The sequence below is a fragment of the Blennius ocellaris genome (assembly GCF_963422515.1).
Source record: "Blennius ocellaris genome assembly, chromosome: 4".
Classification (NCBI taxonomy): domain Eukaryota; kingdom Metazoa; phylum Chordata; class Actinopteri; order Blenniiformes; family Blenniidae; genus Blennius; species Blennius ocellaris.
In genome coordinates this window covers 792,560-809,807 of record NC_137653.1, presented here as the reverse complement: position 1 = coordinate 809,807, position 17,248 = coordinate 792,560, and the positions used below count along the sequence as shown (strand labels likewise).

At 46.3% G+C, this 17,248-nt stretch overlaps 2 protein-coding genes across 3 annotated transcripts in view; one reads left to right on the top strand and one right to left on the bottom strand.

Moving 5' to 3' along the window:
- dennd6a (DENN/MADD domain containing 6A) overlaps positions 1–17,248 on the bottom strand; it is a 342,604-nt gene that overhangs the window by 313,048 nt on the left and 12,308 nt on the right. The window contains exons 17-19 of one of the 2 annotated variants that reach the window (XR_013936594.1): positions 17,076–17,178; positions 16,546–16,620; positions 14,993–16,173 (exon numbers count right to left, since the gene is read on the bottom strand). Coding sequence is in view for 1 of the 2 variants with exons in the window: in XM_080494988.1 (XP_080351114.1) it covers positions 16,042–16,173; positions 16,546–16,620; positions 17,076–17,178 (310 nt within the window). In the remaining variant the exon portion in view is untranslated. Of the gene's footprint in view, positions 1–12,704; positions 16,174–16,545; positions 16,621–17,075; positions 17,179–17,248 lie in introns of those variants that run through there. The other variant, XM_080494988.1, reaches the window with a different exon arrangement.
- On the top strand, positions 5,668–14,076 carry LOC308129385 (uncharacterized protein; the record flags this gene model as incomplete). Its single annotated transcript, XM_080495325.1, has 5 exons — positions 5,668–5,761; positions 10,205–10,491; positions 10,923–11,050; positions 11,299–11,507; positions 14,030–14,076. The coding sequence occupies exons 2-5, from the start codon at positions 10,231–10,233 to the stop codon at positions 14,074–14,076; spliced, it is 645 nt and encodes a 214-aa protein (XP_080351451.1). The 5' UTR covers positions 5,668–5,761; positions 10,205–10,230.

Sequence of the window (17,248 nt, the reverse complement as noted above, 5' to 3'; positions counted from 1 at the left end):
TTATTTTTGTTTTTTTTTGAGGCCACCAAAGTCTTGACGGATAAACAAATAAACAAGGAAACAGTGTTAGACGAGCCAGTAAAGTCCTGGACGCAGAAAATACACCTGGTACTTTTTATGGTTCAAACGTATTTTAGAATAATTCACAATCACTTAATTTGATCATTCTGGAGTGTTTGTTAAGGTGCTCATATATGTTAATAGGCACTTACCCAAAACTATTTTCTCTACCCCGTACCCCCCCCCCCCCCCCAAAAAAAAAAAAGAAATAAAAAAAATCTGTTCAAGCATATGGTCAATTTGAATAATTGTGTTTTCCTTTGAACTGTGCTTCTCAACTTTTTTTATATGGTAGCGTTTTGAAAACAATGTCATTTACGTGGCATAATATAAAAGCACAAATGCTGAAAACGATGTGGTTTTCCTGTATTGCCACTAGCGGGAGCTGTTGGTAGTTTTTGGAATGAATACGTGCTATATTCATTAACAATGGCGAGATCAGAGAGGATCAAAGGGGGCTTGTTATTATAGTGACTATAGAACCAGCAGGTCCCAGGACAGGCTGGACTGGGACTCAATACTCTGGTTGTTGTTATTGACAATCTACTCGTGTATGTGAATTACGGACGTGGTTGTTTTCACTTAGCTGGTGTTGAACGTGCCTCAGGAAGCCTCTCCACCTCTCCACCCTCTCCACCCTCCACAACCTGTGCACTTACAAAGAAACATTGAAGGAACTTTATAATTCACCATATGAGAAATACAAGTTTATTTTTGTTATATTCTGTACATTCTCTACATTCAGCTTGAATTCGGTCCACAGGTTCTATGAAGCCATATTCTGTGTAACTCACCTGGTACTCTTTTCTTCTTCTTCTTCTTCTTCTTCTTCTTCTTCTTCATATTTACAAATTCATCTTTCACGTCAGTCCGACGCGCCGCCATTTTATGTGCTGCTGGTTAGCCTTGTAATGTAAACACTTAAAGTCTGGTGGCATAAATTGATTAAATGCTCACTGAACTATTTTCAAATCATAAAGAACGTCATACCACTGGACATCGAGAGGCGTCAGCGGTGATTCTGTGTTCTTCTGTTCGACTTCATGTTTTAACTTGACGGGGAATCATTAGTTTGTTTTGTTGTACGGCTTTACGACGTGCCGTCATTTTTTTAAAGGGTTGAAAAAGATGTAAAGTTAACCAAAAAGATCAAAGGAGAACAGAGCTACAGAAAACCAACGTCAGCCGTCACAAAGGCAGTAAACCTCAACGAAATGGCGGGAAAGTTGTTTTAGACATTTTTCAAAATGGCCGCCACTGCGGTCTTAGAAAACCGGTAAAGTTCTATTTCTTGAAACCAAAAATTAAAATTTTTGGGTCATTTCTCTCTGACGTTTGTATATAAACCATGTGAGGACAGAATTCCTGATTGAGACTCTCCTACGCCACAAAATCCAAGATGGCTGCAGTGCCAGTGTCACTGCAGTGCTGACGGCCACATGAAGCTTTCTGGAACACAGTTTAATAATCCACCCCCCCCCGACTTTTTTCTTTCCTTTTTTCCTTCTTTGTTCTCTTGTTTTTTTCCCCTTTTTCTCTTTTCCCCTCAATGCTTTTCCACACACTGCTCTTTGGCGGCATCTGGTGGCCAAACGTGTGAAGCGCAGCTCGAGCGAACGGCTCCATTGTGGTTCCCGACAGCCTGGGCTGGAAAACACATCTTATGTTTACTTGATGAATAAAACGTTTGGATAAATAAGCCCTCCTCGTTTAAACGAGTTCTCCTTCTGCCTGTGACCTATTGAGGTTTAGGAAAAATACCAAAAGTAGGAAAAGATCCTAACAATGTTCAGAACAAGTGCAGTGGTTAGCGCTCTCACCTCACAGAGGGAGGTCGCGGGTTCAAGCATCACTGTGGGCTTTGTGGACGAGGACTTGTGACCCGGCGACTCCAACAGGGTGAAGCTGTGCAGAAGGGTACGGTGGCCCTGAAGTGCAAACCACAACAACAAATTACTAAACACAACGACAAATTAAAAAACACAACGACAAATTCAAAAACACAACAGCAAATCATTAAACGCGACAAAAACTTGCAAAACACAACAATAAATCATTAAACACAACAACAAATTCAAAAACACAACAACAAATTCAAAAACACAACAACACATTCAAAAACACAACAACAAATTCAAAAACACAACAACACATTCAAAAACACAACAACACATTCAAAAACACAACAGCAAATCATTAAACACAACAAAAAATTCAAAAACACAACAACAAATTCAACAACACAATGACAAATTGAAAAACACAATGACAAATTGAAAAACACAACAACAAATTGAAAAACACAACACAAATGAAAAAACACAACAATTGAATTTGCAGTTGTGTTTTTTCATTTGTGTTGTGTTTTTCAATTTGTTGTTGTGTTTAGTGATTTGTTGTTGTGGTTTGCACTTCAGGGCCACCGTAGAAGGTGGAGTTGAACCTGGTTCTCCAGGTAATCTTATTGATAAACAAGTTGTCGATTGAGGCTTCATTGTGGCTCTACGGGAGGAGGAGTCAGTGTTTGTGGCTCTACGGGAGGAGGAGTCAGTGTTTGTGGCTCTACGGGAGGAGGAGTCAGTGTTTGTGGCTCTACGGGAGGAGGAGTCAGTGTTTGTGGCTCTACGGGAGGAGGAGTCAGTGTTTGTGGCTCTACGGGAGGAGGAGTCAGTGTTTGTGGCTCTACGGGAGGAGGAGTCAGTGTTTGTGGCTCTACGGGAGGAGGAGTCAGTGTTTGTGGCTCTACGGGAGGAGGAGTCAGTGTTTGTGGCGACGACTCAGACGTTCTGATGAAGCAAACAGTGAAACTCGGTTTATTCAGCTGAAGCAGAGAACTGAGGGACGTCGGCGTTCCCTTCGGGGTGACGGAGGTACTTTAATGAGCCACGAGACGCCTGACGTGTTTTTAAATCACAAAGAACAGGAGGGTTGAGCAGTAAACAACAACAACAACAACAACAACAACAACAAGGACACATTGAATGAAGAAAAAAATCAAAACAAAAGATTAGAATCGGGTGTTTAGCTTGAGGCTGTTAGCGTCATGCTGAGTTCAAACAGTCAGTCAGTGTGAGGAGGAGGAGGAGGAGGAGGAGGAGGAGGAAGAGGAGGAAGAAGAAGAGGAGGAGGAAGAGGAGGAGGAGGAGGAGGAAGAGGAGGAGGAGGAGGAAGAGGAAGAGGAAGATGAGGAGGAGGAGGAGGAAGAGGAGGAGGAGGAGGAAGAGGAAGAGGAAGATGAGGAGGAGGAGGAGGAAGAGGAGGAGGAGGAGGAGGAGGAAGAGGAAGATGAGGAGGAGGAGGAGTGTCTCCATACAGTCAACGTGAGGAGGAGGAGGAGGAGGAGGGGGAAGAGGAAGAGAAGGAGGAGGAGGAGGAGGAGGAGGAGGAGGAGGAGGAAGAGAAGGAGGAGGAAGAGGAAGATGAGGAGGAGGAGGAGGAGGAGGAGGAGTGTCTCCATACAGTCAACGTGAGGAGGAGGAGGAGAAGGGGGAAGAGGAAGAGAAGGAGGAGGAGGAGGAGGAGGAAGAGAAGGAGGAGGAAGAGGAAGATGAGGAGGAGGAGGAGGAGGAGGAGTGTCTCCATACAGTCAACGTGAGGAGGAGGAGGAGGAGGAGGGGGAAGAGGAAGAGAAGGAGGAGGAGGAGGAGGAGGAGGAGGAGGAGAGGAGAAGGAGGAGGAGGAGGAGGAGGGAGAAGTGTCTCCATACAGTCAACGTGAGGAGGAGGAGGAGGAGGAGGAGGAGGAGGAGGAGGAGGAGGAGGAGGAGGAGGAGGAGGAGGGGGAAGAGGAAGAGAAGGAGGAGGAGGAGGAGGAGGAGGAGGGGGAAGAGGAAGAGAGGAGGAGGAGGAGGAGGAGGAGGAGGAGGAGGAGGAGGAGGAGGAAGAGGAGGAGGAGGAGGGGGAGGAGGGGGAAGAGGAAGAGAAGGAGGAGGAGGAGGAGGAGGAGGAGGGGAAGAGGAAGAGGAGGAGGAGGAGGAGGAGGAGGAGGAGGAGGAGGAGGAGGAGGAGGAGGAGGAGGAGGAGGGGGAAGAGGAAGAGAAGGAGAGGAGGAGGAGGAGGAGGAGGAGGGGGAAGAGGAAGAGAAGGAGGAGGAGGAGGAGGAGGAGGAGGAGGAGGAGGAGGAGTGTCTCCACACAGCCATGGTACCAGTGGCTGTCACCTCCATCACGACACCATAGAGGGACTGACGAGTCTGTGAAACTGTGAGGACATGCCGAAGTCGCCCGGCGTCCCCCTGCCTCCGTCTGTCTCCGTCTGTCTCCGTCTGTCTCCGTCTGTCCACTGTGACCAAGAGAAGAAGACGAAGACAATGGGAACACAGGAAGTCGGAACTCTCCTCCACAGGAAGTGGGCTGCAGGCGCCAGGAGGAAGTGAAAGCAGCGCCGCAGACGGTGGAGCGCCGGAGGGGCGGAGCTAAAGGCGGCGGCGGGAGGGGAAACGGAGCCGAAGCTGTGAAAACGTTCCTGGAGGCGTCAGCAACCTCACTTCCTGTTTACTCCACAACCGAGACAAAACTTCGTCAGTGTGAACGCAACACGTTTTTTTGTTTATTTTTATTGTCCGACAGATTCTCCGGCGACACGAAACTAAACCATCTTTTTTCTCCCGCAGCTCAAAAAACAAGATGTAGTTGGTACGCCAGGCCTTCAGGCGGCGCTGTAACCACGGCAACGCACCTAAAACACAGAAGGAGACACGGAGAGCTGGAAACAAAACAAAACTGAGGCGTGTTGCTCGTCCTCGTGTTCCACGGATCCAACATGTGGCCTTGTTGAAGCATCAGAAGCTTCGGAACCAACGCCGGTCGGCCATTGTTGTTGCTACAACCTCCAGGTTTATGAGCTTCTCCACTCTGGAACCCGAAAAAAAAAAAAAAAAAAAAGAAAGTTTTCAGGCTCTTCAAACGCCGCCGCTTGGGCCCGATCGGCCAGCGGGCGGCGTGGCGCCGACGGCCCTCCTGGAGCCTCCGGCGCCGGACGGCGCCCCCGCCATGGTGGCAGGTGGGAGTGGCGCCGGGCGGCCCCGGCTCGGGGTCTCCCAGGCGCTGCAGCAGGGACTCAGAGGTCACACAGAGGTCGACCTCCTTCCTTCCGCTTTGACGTCGGCAGGAAGTTGAGGATGTGGCTGAAGCAGCAGGAAGGGAGAGCAGAGCTGAACCAGGGTCACATGGTCACATGGTCACGTGGTCACATGGTCACGTGGTCACATGGTCACGTGGTCACGTGGTCACGTTGACCTTTTCTCTCACTTCAAAGTTTGTTTCATCAATAAACAGTAAGAAGAGGAGGAAGTGGATGTATGAAATGAGGGGGAGGGACGGGGGAGGAGGAGGAGGAGGTGGAAGAGGAAGAGGAAGTAGGAGGTGGAGGAACAGGAGGAAGAGAAGAAGGAGGAGGAGGAGGAAGAGGAGGAGGAGGTGGAAGAGGAAGAGGAGGAACAGGGGGAGGGATGGGGGGAGGAGGAGGAGGAGGAGGTGGAAGAGGAAGAGGAGAGAAGGAGGAGGGATGGGGGAGGGGGGAGGGGAGGGGAGTTTCAGTGTCAGGAAATGAAAGTTAAAGTATCACTGAGCTATAAAGTAAAAGGAAGAAACAGTAGAAGTAGAAGAGACGAGGAAGACGAGGAAGACGAGGAAGATGAAGCTGGTCGTCGTGGTCGCAGTCGTCAACCGCGCTGCTCGTCACCGATGCTCAGTGGAGTTCAGGTAATCAGAGTACTGTTACTGCTCTCAGTACCACAGCAGGTAATCAGAGTACTGTTACTGCTCTCAGTACCACAGCAGGTAATCAGAGTACTGTTACTGCTCTCAGTACCACAGCAGGTAATCAGAGTACTGTTACTGCTCTCAGTACCACGGCGGTACTGGATGCATTAAATTACAATAGAGTATTAAAGTACTGCAGTAATTACTCACGCAGGCTAAAAGATCTCGGCAAATCTTATAGTAACTTACCGACCGCTGAATGCAGTACTCAGTACTCAGTATTCAGTACTCCACAGTACTTTTACCAGAGCAGAGTACTTTGTTCTGTTGAGGCTTCAAGTGGAGCTTCTATACTTTGTATAGTTTGTAGTTTATTTTCTCATTTGAATCCTGATTCACACCAGAGTAGTACCAGAGTAGTACCAGAACAGTACCAGAACAGTACTAGAGTAGTACCAGAACAGTACCAGAACAGTACCAGAGTAGTACCAGAACAGTACCGGAATAGAACCAGAACAGTACCAGAACAGTACTAGAGTAGTACCAGAACAGTACCAGAACAGTACCAGAGTAGTACCAGAACAGTACCAGAATAGTACTAGAGTAGTACCAGAACAGAACCAGAACAGTACCAGAACAGTACCAAGAGTAGTACCAGAACAGTACCGGAATAGAACCAGAACAGTACCAGAACAGTACTAGAGTAGTACCAGAACAGTACCAGAACAGTAACCAGAGTAGTACCAGAACAGTACCAGAATAGTACCGGAATAGAACCAGAACAGTACCAGAACAGTACTAGAGTAGTACCAGAACAGTACCAGAGTAGTACCAGAACAGTACCAGAATAGTACTAGAGTAGTACCAGAACAGTACCAGAACAGTACCAGAGTAGTACCAGAACAGTACCAGAACAGTACCAGAGTAGAACCAGAACAGTACCAGAACAGTACCAGAGTAGTACCAGAACAGTACCAGAACCAGTACCAGAGTAGTACCAGAACAGCACCAGAATAGTACCAGAACAGTTCCAGAACAGCTACCAGAACAGTACCAGAGTAGTACCAGAGTAGTACCAGAACAGCACCAGAACAGTACCAGAACAGTACCAGAGTAGTACCAGAACAGTACCAGAACAGCACCAGAGTAGAACCCAGAACAGTACCAGAACAGTACCAGAGTAGTACCAGAACAGCACCAGAGTAGAACCAGAACAGTACCAGAACAGTACCAGAGTAGTACCAGAACAGTACCAGAACAGCACCAGAGTAGAACCAGAACAGTACCAGAACAGTACCAGAGTAGTACCAGAACAGTACCGAGTAGTACCAGAACAGTACCAGAGTAGTACCAGAATAGTACCAGAACAGCACCAGAGTAGTACCAGAACAGTACCAGAACAGTACCAGAGTAGTACCAGAATAGTACCAGAACAGCACCAGAGTAGTACCAGAACAGTACCAGAACAGTACCAGAGTAGTACCAGAACAGTACCGGAGTAGTACCAGAACAGTACCAGAGTAGTACCAGAATAGTACCAGAACAGCACCAGAGTAGTACCAGAACAGTACCAGAACAGTACCAGAACAGTACCGGAGTAGTACCAGAACAGTACCAGAACAGTACCGGAGCAAGGTAACTTGAGAACAGTGAGCCGCCCCGTGGCGACGTCAGGACGTCTTTTATTGTGAAACACAGGAAGTGATAGTGGTGGCGTCGTGTCCCTGCAGGTTCTGGACTGGACTTAACGGGGAAGATGTTCACCTTGTCTAACAATGATGGAGGAGTCTGCTTCTTCCCCGGCTCCACCTCCTTCTCCACCACCACCCACCCCACCTCCTCCTTCTCCTCCACCACTGACCCCACCTCCTCCTTCTCCTCCACCACTGACCCCACCTCCTCCTTCTCCTCCACCACTGACCCCACCTCCTCCTTCTCCTCCACCACTGACCCCACCTCCTCCTTCTCCTCCACCACTGACCCCACCTCCTCCTCCTCCTCCACCCCCTCCTCCTCCTCCTCCTCCTCCTCCTCCTCCTCCTCCCCCCCCTGGACCACCGACACCCCCACCAGAGGCAAGAAGCTCACAGACCAGCAGATCTTTCTTTTTCCTCATTGTTGTCGCTCTTCTGGTGTCGCCGTCTTTCTCTTCCTGTTCTGGACACACACACACACACACACACACACACACACACACACACACACACACACACACACACACACACACACACACACACACACACACACACACACACACGCATACCAGAGAACAATGAGCCCAAACATGAACACAGGGAGAACATTTTAGTGAGCAGACTGTCAAAATAAAAGTACCAAGTAAGATTATTATTACGGTGACTGTCAAAATAAAAGCACCAAGTAGGATTATTATTATGGTGGCTGGCAAAATAAAAGTACCAAGTAAGATTATTATTATGGTGACTGTCAAAATAAAAGTACCAAGTAAGATTATTATTATGGTGACTGTCAAAATAAAAGTACCAAGTAAGATTATTTTTACGGTGACTGGCAAAATAAAAGTACCAAGTAAGATTATTATTACGGTGACTATCAAAATAAAAGTACCAAGTAAGATTATTACTACGGTGACTGTCAAAATAAAAGTACCAAGTAAGATTATTATTACGGTGACTGTCAAAATAAAAGTACCAAGTAAGATTATTATTACGGTGACTATCAAAATAAAAGTACCAAGTAAGATTATTATTACGGTGCCTATCAAAATAAAAGTACCAAGTAAGATTATTATTACGGCGACTGTCAAAATAAAAGTACCAAGTAAGGTTATTATTACGGTGACTGTCAAAATAAAAATACCAAGTAAGATTATTATTACGGTGACTGTCAAAATAAAAGCACCAAGTAAGATTATTATTATGGTGGCTGGCAAAATAAAAGTACCAAGTAAGATTATTGTTATGGTGACTGTCAAAATAAAAGTACCAAGTAAGATTATTATTATGGTGACTGTCAAAATAAAAGTACCAAGTAAGATTATTTTTACGGTGACTGGCAAAATAAAAGTACCAAGTAAGATTATTATTACGGTGACTATCAAAATAAAAGTACCAAGTAAGATTATTACTACGGTGACTGTCAAAATAAAAGTACCAAGTAAGATTATTATTACGGTGACTGTCAAAATAAAAGTACCAAGTAAGATTATTATTACGGTGACTATCAAAATAAAAGTACCAAGTAAGATTATTATTACGGTGCCTATCAAAATAAAAGTACCAAGTAAGATTATTATTACGGCGACTGTCAAAATAAAAGTACCAAGTAAGGTTATTATTACGGCGACTGTCAAAATAAAAATACCAAGTAAGATTATTATTACGGTGACTGTCAAAATAAAAGCACCAAGTAAGATTATTATTATGGTGGCTGGCAAAATAAAAGTACCAAGTAAGATTATTATTATGGTGACTGTCAAAATAAAAGTACCAAGTAAGATTATTATCAAGCAAGATTATTTTTACGGTGACTGGCAAAATAAAAGTACCAAGTAAGATTATTATTACGGTGACTATCAAAATAAAAGTACCAAGTAAGATTATTACTACGGTGACTGTCAAAATAAAAGTACCAAGTAAGATTATTATTACGGTGACTGTCAAAATAAAAGTACCAAGTAAGATTATTATTACGGTGCCTATCAAAATAAAAGTACCAAGTAAGATTATTATTACGGCGACTATCAAAATAAAAGTACCAAGTAAGATTATTACTACGGTGACTGTCAAAATAAAAGTACCAAGTAAGATTATTATTACGGTGACTGTCAAAATAAAAGTACCAAGTAAGATTATTATTACGGTGCCTATCAAAATAAAAGTACCAAGTAAGATTATTATTACGGTGACTATCAAAATAAAAGTACCAAGTAAGATTATTACTACGGTGACTGTCAAAATAAAAGTACCAAGTAAGATTATTATTACGGTGACTGTCAAAATAAAAGTACCAAGTAAGATTATTATTACGGTGCCTATCAAAATAAAAGTACCAAGTAAGATTATTATTACGGTGCCTATCAAAATAAAAGTACCAAGTAAGATTATTATTACGGTGACTGTCAAAATAAAAGTACCAAGTAAGATTATTATTACGGTAACTATCAAAGTAAAAGTACCAAGTCCTAGGATCTCAAACGTTGATGTTGTCGCCATTCTACTGAGCATGTGCAGAAGAACTATCGACTCTGCCAGGAGTAGCAGCGTTTCTGCCGTCGCCATGGAGACGCAGTCGGACTCCAGTGGCTCCAGTCTCCATCGTCATGTAAACAAAATACATAAAACCTTTGACACTGAGACACACCGGCGTGTAAATGAGCCGGATATCTTTGTGCTTCTTTTCTGGGGGTTTTTTTGTGCTTCTTTTACATCTTTGTCCCCCCGGTGTGTCTTTGTCCCCCCCCAGCAGGTGTCTCGGTGTGTGTGCGCTACATGGCCGATCCTTCATACGACTTCACACTCTTCAGATTCGGTCCGTACAGAAACCGTGTGGAACTGTCAGCCTCTCCCTCCGGCTCTTACGTCGTCTCAAGCCAGTACCGCAGTACGACGATGACGCCGAAATTCAACTTCTGGCACAGCAACGAGCAAAGCATATGGACGAGTGTGTGTCTCACGATGGACGGCAGGACCAACGTGTCCCAGGTCTTCAGGGACTCCAGCATGAGCGTCAGGACGATGCTGCCGTCCCGGGTGAGAGGAGGGACGTGTCCACGTCCTCTCTGCAGCAGAACGAGTGTAACACTGTCTTACTTGTTACCTGAGGCTGCAGGCAGGGGAGCTTCGAGGCTAACGCCGCTAGCGCAGCCAAAACCGCCACGACTGTAAACCGTCAAAAACAGAGCATTCACTTAAATAATTCACTTAAATAATTCACTTAAATAATTCACTTAAATAATTCACTTAAATAAATCACTTAAATAATTCACTTAAGTAATTCACTTAAAAATATTTAACAAAATCAACAGTTTTCTTTAATTCCGTTTGTTGTTTTTCTGCTGCCGTGTCACTCGCAGCTGATGACTCTCCTGTGTGTGTGTGTGTGTGTGTGTGTGTGTGTGTGTGTGTGTGTGTGTGTGTGTGTGTGTGTGTGTGTGTGTGTGTGTGTGTGTGTGTGTGTTCAGTATGAGTGGTCAGGTGAGCCTGTGATTGAGTTTCCAGGTTTCAACGGTCAGGTGACAGACCTTCAGCTCTGGGATTATCCACTCCGCTATAAGGAAGTCTACAACTACATGATGAGACGTCTATACGGGTGTGTGTGTGTGTGTGTGTGTGTGCGTGTGTGTGTGTGTGCGTGTGTGTGTGTGTGTGTGCGTGCATGCGTGCGTGCTTTGAGTGTGAATAAGAAGGTTTGGGTTTGTGTGTGTTTGAGTAGAAATTATGATGTGTTTATGTTTGTGTGTAATTTTGTGTGAGTTGGTTTCCAGTGCATGCATTCAATCGAGTGTGTGTGTGTGTGTGTGTGTGTGTGTGTGTGTGTGTGTGTGTGTGTGTGTTCAGGCCCCAGCGTGGCTCCCTCCTCAGCTGGTCCTACATCAGCTACTCAAACAGAGGAAACCCTCTGCTGGAGGACGAATACGACCTGCTGGCTCAGCAGCCGGTCAGAGGAGGAAGAGGAGGAAGAGGAGGAAGAGGAGGAGGAGGAAGAGGAGGAAGAGGAGGAGGAGGAAGCCACCTGACAAAGAGGAAGTCGCCTCAGAAGCGTTTCAGTCGGGGGGGGGGGGGGGGTGAGGGACGGCTGATTATCTAAAAACATGTCTGGAGAAAAACCCAGATCAAAGCTAGAAATCAAAGCTTTTCTCTCAGTGATTCCAATTCAGCTATTAATCTGTAATCGACAATCCATTAAAATCTTTCATCAATATTTTGTTTCTCTGTCATTCTTTCCCTCCTCCACACCTCGGGTTCCTTCATGAATAGCTGGGAAATGGGAAATACGCCACTTCCCACTGGGAAAACACTGTCGTCACGGAAACATGACGCCTCACCGTGTCGTCATGGAAACATGACGCCTCACCGTGTCGTCATGGAAACATGACGCCTCACCAGGTCGTCACGGAAACGTGACGCCTCACCAGGTCGTCACGGAAACGTGACGCCTCACCGTGTCGTCACGGAAACTTGACGCCTCACCTGGTCGTCACGGAAACGTGACGCCTCACCGTGTCGTCACGGAAACATGACGCCTCACCTGGTCGTCACGGAAACGTGACGCCTCACCGTGTCGTCACGGAAACATGACGCCTCACCAGGTCGTCACGGAAACGTGACGCCTCACCGTGTCGTCACGGAAACATGACGCCTCACCGTGTCGTCATGGAAACATGACGTCTCGATATGTCGTCATGGAAACATGACGCCTCACCAGGTCGTCATGGAAACGTGACGCCTCACCAGGTCGTCATGGAAACATGACGCCTCACCATGTCGTCATGGAAACATGACGTCTCGATATGTCGTCATGGAAACATGACGCCTCACCGTGTCGTCACGGAAACATGACACCTCACCATGTTGTCATTGAAACATGACGTCTCGATATGTCGTCATGGAAACGTGACGCCTCACCATGTCGTCATGGAAACATGACTACCGAGTGTAGCTCTAGTTTCTGAGATCTGATTGTCCCGTCTCTATGAAAACTGAACAAATTGATTAAATTAATCACAAACCAACAGCGCCAACTGGTGGCCCGGCATGCTAACTACATAGTTTTCAGCATTTCTGCTGTTTCCATATAAACAGACGTTTTAAAAACGGGACCAAAATATGGGATTTTGACGGTAAAATAATTTTCTTTATACTTCATACATTTACTTATTAAAAGATCTTGGATCTGAAGAGTTTCTTCATTTGGTGCAAAACACAGAAAATAGACTAAAGACAAAATTGATAAATCTGTTTGTTTATTCACATAAAAACATGAAACTAATTTAGAGAAAAATAAAAAATAAAATAAGATGGAGAAAAAAACCTGAAAAGCAATAAAATAATTCCCAATTGAATTAATTCTCAACGCAGCGTTTTGAACATTTCATCAGGAAATATTTTCAACAGATACATTAACGGCTAATCGTGAGCTAACTAGCCTGCATAGCGTCAACGCTGCCAACGGAAACAGCCAAACGTTAAAATGTAAAAAAAAAAAAGGGAATTTGGGTTTGTTTGTTTTTTTTCCCCTCCGATTTGACCTGACAAATTACAACGTGAGTTTTATTGTGAAGAGACGCGGCGAAAACCTGACGGAACCTCAAAACAGCTGCAGATTTATGTTTCCTAAATGTTCAGATACTGGAAGAAACCAGAGCAGAAATACTGTTAAACCAGGAAACAACTGGAGGAAGGCCGTCGTGTGTGTGTGTGTGTGTGTGTGTGTGTGTGTGTGTGTGTGTGTGTGTGTGTGTTAAAATCTGCGCCTTCAGAACGTCTCAACATTGAATTTTTCATCATTTCCAGGTAGTAAAATAATCCCTCGGCTGGTTCTTTATGTACAAAACTCCTCAGAGCTTCATTAAAAACCCAAAGTTATAAAATATTAGTTTTCTTTTCAATATAAAACTTTTTTCTTTTTTAATAAACAGGTTTCTGCTGAACACAACAAACAAACGAGATACATTTCAAAGCTTTTGTAAAAGACGTTTAACAGGAATTATGAGTTTCAGGTGTTAGAAGAAGTGAGATCTTGAAGTTTTATTGCTTTCAGTTTGTTTGTTTGTTTGTTTGTGTACGAGAGGAGAAGCTGCGGGAGGTCTGGGGTTGTAAACGAGCGCCGGGGAAACACAGACGACCGTTTGTAGTCGTCGCCTGATTCCCTGTAACTTTCCTCTCACAGTAAATATGTGGTTGAAAACATTCAGTCTGCGATTCCGTATGGTCCCACCGGGTGGCGCAGAGAAATACTCGCCCCGTGAGCGCCCTCTGGTGGCCGGGGACATATTTACACTCGGTTGTCGCCATTAACGTGAGGCGGATTAACACAATCTACTGGTTCAGCGTCGGATTAGCAGGCTTTTACTTTGAAGGTGCGAGAAGAGAAGCACCTGTAAAAAGTTACTTTAGTGGTTTATTGTTTTTTTTTTGCTCCGGATATCTGAAGAACCGTCGACACAAACCGTATAATCTGGATTAAAGGTCACTTGTTTCCGTCGTCCGGCTGCTCAACGAGACTCGAACGTTGTAAAAAGCGACGTACTGCTTGAACTGGACGGCGAGTTCCTCGCGTGACCACTAGGTGTCGGCGTACGACCACAGAACGGCCTCCAGGGCTGCTGCGTTTGAGCGGCGGAGCAGGAAAAACGTTTTAAAGCGACTTAAAGTCCCAGTGAAATGAAGGTTCCACCTCCAGAACCCTCTGGTGTCTCTTCTAGAACGTTTTCCTGCTAACTGGCTGAAGGTAAAATGTTAAAACACGACAATCTGAGAGAAAATAGCCGATAAACGGCGCTATTTCCTCTGCTGGGCGGAGCTTCTGACAATAACAGAGTGACATCACGAGTTGTGCACACGCCCAAGTTGTGTTTACATTATGGAGGATCAGAGTTTTGACCACGAAGAGGCTGAATTGAACCAGATTTCATCATCATGGTCATTTCAAACCCAGTGATTGATGAAGAAGACACAGAAGGTGGTTCTGCCATCGGTGACCCCGTCTGGAACATGTTTGAGGAAGCAGAAGACGCTTCGTCCTCCATTCGTCCTCGTCTCCTCGCCTCAGCAGCCGCCACTTTTCACCTTTGAGGCTTTGAGGCTCCTGACTTTTGGCAGAACGACCGGCTTCCTGGATCCAACACGTCCAAGAGCTAGAAGACTGAATCACTGAAGACGAGTCCAGGTGTTACTGGATCGTCTACTAGCCAGCTGCTAGCGGCTCCCGCTAGCCGCTAGCCGCCCGTGCTCCTTTCCTCCTCTCTGGTCTCTTCCAGGCTCAATCTTTCATCAAGGCTCATAAAACGCCGACTAGAACTTCAAAACACTGTAAAAACTTGGATGTTTAAGAGGAAACAAGCCGATATAAACACAACAGATCGAGATATGCACAACTTGTGACGTCACACATAGGCTCCGCCCACAATGGCCCACAAAGAAGAAGGATTCCCCCGACTTCCTCGGCTGGAGATTCAAAATTCAAATAACTTTGTTATGCGACAACAGTGTTGGGGCAGAGTCGGAGGAACCTTACAAGTAGAACCACAACTGCCGTTTTTTGCAAAGTAGTGTTTTACACTTCACTGGGACTTTGAAGTGAGAAACGTTTGAAGGCTCTTGTTGTTTTGCGGCGACAGAAAATCGTCCGACGTTTTGTTCAGACGACGGCGGAATTCCTGCCGCCGGCGCTCAAACTGGCACGACGCCAGTTTTCACTTATAGTCCAGGTAAATCTGACCTTTGACCCGTGGAGTCGTAACTCGGGAGTGAAGATATTTAACGTGTTCGTCACACTGGAACTGGATGAAGGCAGATTAAGACAAATCTAAACCAGTTTGAGATTTAATCCCACTTCAAGTCCAGACCTTCTTTTCCTGCCGTTGGTTTCAGATTCAGTCCCGAGACAGAAACAGACGTTAGTTTTCACTAAACTGGTCTTAATGTTTCGGTCAGGAGTGAAGCTGAATTCACCCTCTGATGACGCGTCGCCGCTAAAATTATTATTAATCTGTGAAACTTGATTCTTCCTAAAAAGACGAAAAAAATAACTTTTTATAATCGTCTGATTCAGTCTGACGAAAAACGCCTGCAGGTCATGTGACCTGATGCAGGAAGTGTTGCCGTGGAGTCGCTGGTGCTTAATGCTGTGCGCGTGTGTGTGTGTGTGTGTGTGTGTGTGTGTGTGTGTGTGTGTGTGTGTGTGTGTGTGTGTGTGTGTGTGTGTGTGTCAGACCGGTCCAGGATGAAGTGCACTTCTTTAAAAACCAGTTTCAGTAGAAAAGCATAAAACCTCCAGACTCTTTGGTCCAGGTCTCTGGAGGGGGGTCAGAGGTCAGCTGACTGCTCCTGGTCCAGGTCTCTGGGGGGAGGGGGGGGGGGGGGGGGGTCAAAGGTCACCTTCAGGCTCAGACGGACCTCCGGTGACTCGTTGCAACAATAAAAGTGACTGATGGATGTGAAATGTTCGCTGGCTCCCGCCTTCCCTCAGATTTCAGAATAAAAGCCTGGTTGAGGAGTTTGAGGGTCCGGCTGCTGGCGTCCTCTCAGTCCGGTCCGACTCCTGCCCAGTGGCGGGGAGGGGGGTGTGGGGGGGGGGGGTCAGGGAGTGGGGGGCTTGTGCAGAATCCCCTGCAGGTCGTCAGGCAGCGTCTGGATCAACGCCTCGATGTGGAGCCGCAGTTTAGCCAGAGTCCCTGAACGCACCGGGAGCTGCTCCCTCTCCGCCTGGGTCTGCACAACAACACAACAACACAATGTACACAACAACACAATGTACACAACAACACACCGTAATGACAATCCAGCTTGGTGGTTTTATTTTGACAGTCAAACAACCCACTAGAATGTTCTCTCTGTGCTCATGTTTAGAGCTCATTGTTCTCTGCTGCGTGTGTGTGTGTGTGTGTGTGTGTGTGTGTGTGTGTGTGAGTGTGAGTGTGTGCGTTCAGTACTGAAACTAACAACAGCACCCTCCAGTGGCCCAACAGGAGAACTGCAACAATTTCAGCGTTTCCATCTAAACGTGAAATTCTCATCAAACAAACCGATGTGTTTCTACTTGAAAGGTTGCCGTGGAAACGGAGCCTGAGACTTTGAACTGACCAGTTTGTCTTTGAGCTTCAGAACCAGATCGACCGCCTCCACCTCCGTGTGCTGCTGGATCCTCTGCTGCAGGTCCTGCACACACACACACACACACACTGATGATGACTACTAGTACTAGTAGTAGTAGTAGTAGTAGTAGTAGTAGTACTAGTAGTAGTGGTAAGACACAGTCAGCCTGGTCACATCGGACATCACTGCAGGTGAATTAAACCAAACCGTCACACTAAACCCTTCATATCAGTCGTTGGGTTGGGGTCTTATATCTGGGTGGTGCGTTCAGGTGCATCACGTAACTCCGCCCTCTGGCCGACCAGTCGACCTCCTCAGAGGAACGTCTTCCTCCTCAGAACCACAACCAGCAAGTGACCGACACAACCTTCATCGACGGAGATAAAAAAGCCTGAGTGTCCGAGTGTCTTTGCCGTCATTGACCGGCGTCCCCCCCCCCCCCCCCCCCGTCCCCTCCGGTGTGAACCACAGTCTGGTTCTACGTTTGGCGTGGCCCCCAGGCCGTCCCGTTGCCCTACCTCCTCGCACAGCGCCTCCAGGTGCAGCGCCTCCAGCTTCTGCGTCATCTCTTTCCTCCTGCTGCGGAACCAGCCGTCAAAGTTTGGCGATTTGAGGAAATGTCTTTGGACGGGGGACAAGAGGACATGGTTAGGATGCATCGGGAGGAGGGGGGGGGGGGGGGGGGGGGGGG